Source organism: Corvus brachyrhynchos, unplaced genomic scaffold (assembly GCF_000691975.1).
Source record: "Corvus brachyrhynchos isolate BGI_N302 unplaced genomic scaffold, ASM69197v1 scaffold5, whole genome shotgun sequence".
NCBI classification, from domain to species: Eukaryota; Metazoa; Chordata; class Aves; order Passeriformes; family Corvidae; genus Corvus; species Corvus brachyrhynchos.
This window is the reverse complement of record NW_008238321.1, coordinates 11,535,608-11,543,785: the sequence shown is the minus strand read 5'-3', so window position 1 is coordinate 11,543,785 and position 8,178 is coordinate 11,535,608. Positions and strand designations below refer to the sequence as shown.

The following is an 8,178-nucleotide window of genomic DNA, read 5'->3' as shown; positions in this document are numbered from 1 at the left end:
CTGTGGGGGCTGTGAGATCGCTCCGTACCGGGCTGCGCGGTGGAGCGAGGCTCTCCTAACCCGGTAGGTGCCGTCGCGGTGCGGGGCGTGACCCGGCGGGGGTGGGGAGCTGCCTCAGCGCTGCCCGCGGCGGGAAGGGCGTTTTTAATTGCGGAAAATGATGATCAGTGGGGTGGTTCAGGCTTCTGCGCGGGCCCAAAAATAACCTGGTTTCTGCTATTGGGCAGCAGTGCTGCGCTCGCACCTGAAGATTAGCGTTTCGTTCATTTATGTTTCCGCGGTAGTGCGCATAATTTGGTGCCTACGCTGTTTAAAAGTGCCAAGTGCTGTCTGTGACCGTGGAGCAGCTGCTGTGTGCAGGGCTGACCGCGGCTGAGTCCGCCCTGACAGCTTGGGATTGCTCCAGGACGGCTCGTGTTTGGAGAATTCTTCAAATGCCTCAGTACGCATAAAGCACGGGTTTAATTAACAACGTGGGGTACTGAGGAAATGCTTACAAAAAGTCAGTGATAGGTAATTGTGCAGAGTATTTAAAGCCAGTTGAAATGGCAGGTCTATTAATGGCAATGGAAGGCTATTTTCAAGTTATCTTGGAAGTTCCTCTCCTGTCCTTTTCTACCCCCGTGTTTTGGGTACTGTTAACGTAGTGTTTATTTGTGTGTTTGGCAGCAGGGTGGATTTGACTCGGAAGGGCTCTTCTTGTGCCTCACTGCCTGCAGCTCTAAAAGCCATTCGTGTGTTTGAAGCCGTGCTGTGTTTCCTTGCCCAGGGTTTTGTCTCAAGTGCTTCGTACTCTGGGCTGGTGCAGATGAACTCACCCGTTTGCTTCATGAATTTGGCATCGGTGCTCTCTAACACTTAGACTAATACAGTGGTTGTCCCAGCTGTGCTTGCAGGCAAACTGACTGTGATTTGTGCCATGGTGTTTGCAGTAGTGACACACTCGATGGAACCTGTGTTAAAGGCTTCTCATTAGAAGATCTGTCTTTGGTAAGACAAGGTTTTCAAAGGTAGACAGTGAGTTATCTGTGGGGTTTTTAATCTTGTTTTTTATCACTGCTCTTACCTAGACTCACTAACTTGTTTTCTTGCAGTGTGTGGTGCAGATGAGAATAGACATTTTCTTTTCAGGGGTCGGTTGCGTGTTTGGAAAGCAAAATAGTTCTGTAATGTCCTACAGATCATTAACATAGCTAGTGGGGTTGTTCTGGACAATGTTATGTAGCTTTGTGTCTGTTCATAAGGGTGGTAGTACTTTTTAAGGTGCACAGTCTGTATAGTTGCTTAGGTTGAATTTTGAATCTGTATTTTAAAAGACTGTTAATCTGAGAGATGACTTCTCTCTTTCAAGAAAAAAACTGCTTGTTACTCTTACAGGTATCCTGTTAAATGGCTTTGACTGATGCGGTATTAAACCAAAAGGGATTTAGTATTATACTGGGGAGAGCTGGGTCATGCTTGCTTTAATGCTTCTCTTCAAGAGAAGCTGGGGATTCTGCCGCAAGGCAGTAGTGTTCCCCCGTCCTGTGTTAAAGAGATGCAGAGGGCCATGTCTGAGCTGAAACAGTGAGTTAGAAGCAACTGGAGATGCTCTGGTTGTTCCTTCTTTTGCTGACTGGAGCATTCCTATCACTCAGCTCTTTGAGATGAATTAAGGCAGATGCTGAGGCCACGGTGGAACCTTGGTCAAGACTCTCACCAAACCCAGCAGTGCTTTGTAACAACAGACTCCTACAAGAAACAAGTCAGGCTTTAACAGCCCTGAGATGTGAATTTTCCCTGCTGTTTATCTGTGTTCACATATTTGCGTGTTGTCCTTGCGACTCACCTGCCCCTCCTGGTCATGTGGCTCTTGGGTATAAAGGCAAGAGAAAGAAAAATGCTTGAAACAGGCATGGGAAAAAAATTAATACAGACTAGAGCAGATTTAAGAACTGTATTTTAAATTCTCTGCATTTTGAATCACGTAGTACAAGGTTGATTAAAAATGGAATAAATTTTCAAAGTGGGTTGGAGTGGGTAGTTAAAATTACAGGTTGTGTGTGATAATGCAGGCTGGCAGGCTTGGTTCAGTGCAGTCTCACTCTCCTTGTTGCTTAGCCTTAGGAATGTTTCTGTAATGGATATTAAAGATTAAATGATCAAAACACAACAGCAGTAGTAACAGAAATTCCTAGATAGTACAACTTCTGTGCTATAATGCAAAAGCACAGAATATAATCCTTGAGATCAAGCTCAGGCTTTTTTATAAGGCTTTTTATCAAGCAAACTGTGAGGTTTAGAGCAGTGTTTGTGTAGTTCAAGATGTGGTTATTGAATTCTGTTTTAAAGAGCACGTTACGTGAGTATGGCTCTTGGTATATCCACTTCCAAAGTAAACACCACAAGTACTTTGCAAGAAATACGGTTCCAAGAAAAAACAAGAGACTTTTTATAAACACCATTAGCTTTAAATAGAAACTGATCTGTGTGGTGATACTCCATTTACACAAGTCACAGAAATCAGAATGGTGGCAGTCACTGCTGCACAACCTGCAGTCCTGCATTGCTGCTGCTTCTCAAACTGTCCTGAACGCCATGGATCTGCTGGTGTGTGTGACAGCAGGAGCAGAAGGGAGTGCAGGACAGCACTTGGGTGTAATGGGGCTGTCCAGTGCTCTGGTATGTCCTGGAATAGTCACATCCTTGAAGCATCATTGACACTTGCTGTCTGTGTGTGTGACAGGCAGTAGAGTTTCTCCAGCACTCAGTGCACACTGAGTAAGATGATCACGGTAAAAATGGCAGTGGCAACTGAGGACACCTTCCGCTGCCAGGTATGTGCTACTGCCCCTTTCCAGAATCGACAGCTCCTGTGTGGTCTTTCCTGGAAGAGCAGGTTATGTGAGCACTCCAGAGCTGCTCCAGGGCAAAGTGAGGTGAGCTGGCTGAGACCTCCTGCAGCAGTGGTTTTCCAGAGCTGCTGCTGTCTGGTGGGGATGGAGTGCTGGAGTTACCTGTGTTGCTGGCTGAGGTGTGGGAATGCTGCCCCCATCAGAAGAGCAGTAATCAACGAGATAATGTTGCTGGTGAAAGCTGCCACATGTTAAGGCACTGTTTCTGTGGTGACCAGTTTCTTGGTAACTGGGGAGTAAAGTCTGCAACTATGAATACTGCTGTAGGAGTGTATTCATCGTCCTGTTTCGTGGAGAAAGAGGACTCAAAATGCAAAGGGCTGAAGAATAACAGTGAAGCAAAACTGAAAACTTTGGTTTATGGTTGTTCTATTAAGCTAGCTGTGTGAAAATCCTTGATTTTGCTGGTTGGGTGAAGAACTAAACAATGTGACACTTGGAAGCATCTGTTTTAAATTACATCCTGTTGCTCAGCCAGCATCAGGGCCACATTTTGAAAATTCACACTAATCCTCTGTTTTGTACATGCCAGTATTTTCAGAGTATCTGTGTAAACTTCCACCTCTTCCAAGGGCTTTGATCATTCCTCCACCTCATTTTTCTGCAATGTGCTACACTTTCAGCAGCCTATTTTCCACTGTGGACTGTTGATTGTATGTGAGCTAAAAGTCAGTTTAAATCTTGTGGATGGTGGAAAATTTTTTTAATAATACTCTCAAATTAATTTGATTCATAATTTGTGCACAATACCCTTGAGAAAAGTTGTCCTGAAAAGATTTGAAAACCTAACTGTGGTGTTCAAGGTAAAACAAGTTTCTAAGACTAATGTTGTGAAACTCAGCATTTCATATAAGGAAGAATAAAAACACTTGGAGGAGGAGATAACCAAGTATGGAATAATGCTAGCTCCTATCTTCTCAGTCCTGTAGCAGTTTAAAACCAGAATGCCTTCTGGAAACCCAGCTCTAGCAGAGGTGTTCAAAACTGCATGTAGGTACTTGAGGATTACTTTTATAGAGCCAGATGCAAATATGTTTCTTTTCTGCCAGTGTGCTGACATCGGTGTCATGCATTATTTTTTCTTTTAATAACAGCCCTTTTCCTTTTTTCCTCCCTCACCCAGCTTCTTCCCCCTGTTTGCATGTGCATTGGAGGAGTGGGTGTTCCAGTCGTTGCAGGAGTTAAACCAACCTCCTGCAAACATGGCAGACGAGGACCTTATTTTTCGTATGGAAGGGATTGATAATGCCAGAACAACTCCAGCGGACTCTGGGAATTATCTTGATGCTGATAGTGATGATGAAGACAGTTATTTTATCTGTCCAATAACTGATGATCCAGTTTCTAACAAGTCTACCAATACCAAAGTAGACAATTATTACAGCAGCTTAGCAAAAACTGAGCAGTACAGTTCAAGCTCTTCTCCCAGAACCTTTAGCTTTAAGGTAAGTATTGGCTCCAGTCTTCATTAAGGTTTTGGTTTTACTTGGTTGGCATGAGACATTCTCTAACTGCTTCATCTCTTGTAACTAACACTTTTCAATGAAGATGCTCATCTGTTTTTCCAGACCTGCAGTTAATTCCATTAAGCCAATAGTCTGACACTGCCATGGAATTGCTTACTGTCCCTTTCAGTTCAGTGGGAGATCTTCTTCCACTCAATCCAGGAGAACAATTCACTGCCATAAGGATCAAACCATTTACAAGCAGTGCGTTGATTGGGAAATTCAGAAGATAATACACTTGATGTAAGAAAAATTGGGGCCTGTCAGAAGATAACTTATTATTAATTTTGCAAGCCTATGATATTTTTAGTTGGGCAAATAAAATCGTAAATTATAGAATTTAATGGTTAGTTTTTATGTTGTAATTCCTTCTTAGGGAGCTTTTGACATGTTGACTTTCATGCTTGGGCATGAAGTGTCACATTGGCAGTAGTTCTTGGCAGCGTATGTGAGCAGTATCTGACCTTTTTGGGATGAGCAGCAGCTACAGCATTGCAGGGAGGTCAGAGGGGCCATAGCTGGTGCTTCCTTGGCAGTGTGTCCTTTTTAACTCAGCTCCCTTCACACAGATCAGGCCAGGCAATGGAGCCTCAAGTGACATCCACTCTGTAGCTTAGATATTCTAAATAAACACAGTTTGTGCTAAACTGGCATGTCTCTTAGATTTTGTCTAGACCACAATTTAATGTGGTTTATTAACACATTTCTTCTTATAAATATTAACATTTATTTAATAGATACTCTAAAATCACAGTAATGCCTAATGCATGCTTTATTTGTGAAAAGATTCCAGGGGATTTATTTCAGTCAGATAACATATTGAGTAACACATTGAAAGTGAAGCTGGCTTGTCTGCAGAAAGATTTTTACCAAAGCTAGTGAATAGAAACTTTAAAAGGTGTGTATTCCTAAGGAAGGTGAGGAGCAAAAGCTTAGTATAGAAATGGGACAGATGTTGGTGTATGCTAAGCTAAGCAAGCTAAGACCTGATAGGGAGCTTGGTCTTCATCTGTGTGTACATTTTAACATGTTCTAAACACTTGCCTCTGGGTCTGCAGTGCAATTTCTGAGTCATATGGTCTGAGATAAAACTGATAAGGACTTCAGAAATTGCAGTTATTTCCTCCTTCCTAAGCTGTCATTTTGCTTCTGCAGAATGTTTGTGCCCGTGTTTTGGTCTCCACAATGTCTAGTTTGGAACTGTAGCTCCTATGACAGATAAATTGCTTTGTGTGGAGATGTGGAGCAAGCAAGTCTCCATGTCCTGTTTAAGCTGCAGGAATGGTGACTTCCAACATTATGAAGCAGACAGCCAGAACTGATGGCATCCTAAACCCCACAGCCTGGCCTATCAGAGTCTGCCTGTTAGACCCCAGAGCTAAAGAAAGGCAGTGTGGGCCATTGATAATGAAAGGCAGAGCCAGATAGAGAAATTGCTGTTAACTCTCTGCTTTAAACAAGACTCAGCAATGTTTAATTAGCTAGTTAATAGGCAAGACCCTTTAAATACATGCTTTCCAATAAAAAAAATTACCAACTTACCTCAATAGGTTTGTTCACAGGGGTTCTAAGAATGAACTTAAATTGGAAATATAAACTGAAGAATGGCTTTTTACTGGATTTTTTTTTTTTAAACTAACAAAGAGAACCAAGACTCTTTGTCAATCATTTGTCTTATCACATGTGTTTTCCTGCTTTCATGTCTTTCATGGATCCTTTAGAATGACACACAGCATCGTTCTAAGCATGGCTCTGTGGTTGACCATGGTCGGGTAGGTTAAAAAGAAAATGTCAACACCATGTGTAATAGATGCATTATGATTTTTTTTGGTTTGGTTTTTTTTTTTTTCCCTTTTATGGACCTTTTTTTTTTAATTACTTTATTGTTTGGGAGGACTGATTGCCTCAGCCCATAAAAGTCATCAAGTCAAAACTAAAAGAGGTACTCGTTAAATGGAATAATACCCATCTTGTGTTCTCTACCCTGAAATGTCACTGTATGGCAGCCATATGCCTCCAGCAGGAGAAAAATTGCCCTGTTAGCACCATTTCCATGAAATCCATGTGTTTGTTTGAAGATGAGAGTACTTTGTACAAAGCACCTCAAGAGATCAAGTGCAAGTAATTAACTTATTTAAATTACCATCTAACATGAACACACATCACCTTTTGAAGAGGGAATCTACTCAAGAATGATTTGATACAGCTGATTGACCAAGCAATTCTTGTTGTTGTCTCTCCTTATTCCTTATTTCTGTCATAGGTATTTAAGTATGGAAATTCTCAGGTCCATATAAGCTGTCATTGCATGACCTGAGGCAACTTCATTTTCTTATGAAACATGTAGGAAATCTTTGTCAACATGTCCTTTAAACTAGTTTTCTTTAATGTAGTATTGTTTTAATTTTGTGTTATTATTGTCAGAAAGGGGAGCATTTAAATTGTTTGCAAGGTATGCATAGTTAAAGCTGAAGTTCAAAATAAACACGAACATTTAAAGCTTAGCTGCTTCAAAAACTTCCTTGCTGCTGTTGCTGACACAAGTTCATAGAGTATTTTTTAAATAAAAAAAGACTGATTTAAATTCCTGAGGACAAAAACCAAAAAAATCCCCAAATGTCAAAAGTTACCATTTCTGCACACTTGAAATTCAGTCAGAGGCAGTAATAATACCTCAGAGCTCAGTACTTCTTTACTGGCAGGGTGCAGAGTGCTTTTTCTCCTGCTTACTTTGCAGAAGGCATTTGGCACATCACAGGGTCATATCTCCAGTTTTCTTGGAAATATACAATGTAAAGGGAGGGAGAACAAAATGTTAAGAGTAAAGCGTCCAAATTGGCTGGTAGAGAGAGACTGTTTATACTCCAGAAAACTGCTTTGATATTTTACTGTTGAATTGGTGAACATTGAAATAGCTACTTGTCTGGAATTGTTATAATAATCAATTTTTACAGCTTTCTCTTCATTCTCATGCTGAGCAGAGTCTGGGACCCTTTATCCATATAAATTGTATCATTACTGGACTTTTTTATACTTGTATACGTGCAAAATCAGCATATGCTGTTAGGTATGAAAAGCTAAAAATCAAAACAGAAAAAGTGAATTAATATCATTTAGGTGTGCCTTATTACCACTTGCAGGGTGTGTCAGAGATATCTGCAAATTACCACAGGTTTTGTAAATTATATCTGGTATATACTGTGCCAGATTCTATTCTCAGTAACTTTACAGTTGGTGCAAATTGAACTGAAATCTATGCTTTATATATCTGAACTAGTTTCATTGTAATTGACACTATAAAAAGGTCATGGTGGTCTTTGGTACTGTTTGGTCCCTGCTCTGAGTAGTGCTTTGGGGGCTTGTGTAGTTGCACATCTTCATAGCATTGAGATCCTGATGTGCTCTAGAAAGTGCTGGTTTTGTGAGCTACTGCTGATTATATATAAAGTGCCAGTCTGTAACTTCTTCAGGAAACCTGGAAACATGCTATTGAGAAAGCCAAGCACATGCCTGATCCCTGGGCAGAATTTCATCTGGAGGACGTTGAGACAGAGCACGCCACTCGTTACAGGTCTGTGGGTCTTCTGCTTTGGATGCTGATGTTACATAGAGCTGCTGGTTTGTGCAAGGGCTGTGTTTGTGTCGTGCAGAGTATGTGTAGTTACATGGCTGAAGACTTTTCATAATGCCCAAAGTGAGTGTGTTTTAACTCAGTCTCCCAGGAATATGTAAATACTGCACATCATCAAAAAAAGAAACCTTTCAGCAAACCATGGTCA

At 41.2% G+C, this 8,178-nt stretch overlaps 1 protein-coding gene across 4 annotated transcripts in view; it reads left to right on the top strand.

Annotated features, from left to right (window-relative positions):
- Positions 1-6: 6 nt before the first annotated feature.
- The window catches only part of EEF2K (eukaryotic elongation factor 2 kinase), a 26,794-nt gene continuing 18,622 nt past the window's right edge, over positions 7-8,178 (top strand). Inside the window, exons 1-4 of one of the 4 annotated variants that reach the window (XM_017734168.1) lie at positions 7-63; positions 4,018-4,339; positions 6,121-6,171; positions 7,870-7,970. In XM_017734168.1, the coding sequence (XP_017589657.1) occupies positions 4,097-4,339; positions 6,121-6,171; positions 7,870-7,970 (395 nt within the window). In that variant the 5' untranslated portion in view covers positions 7-63; positions 4,018-4,096. Of the gene's footprint in view, positions 64-435; positions 991-4,017; positions 4,340-6,120; positions 6,172-7,869; positions 7,971-8,178 lie in introns of those variants that run through there. The other 3 variants (XM_017734169.1, XM_008633509.2, XM_017734170.1) reach the window with 3 other exon arrangements.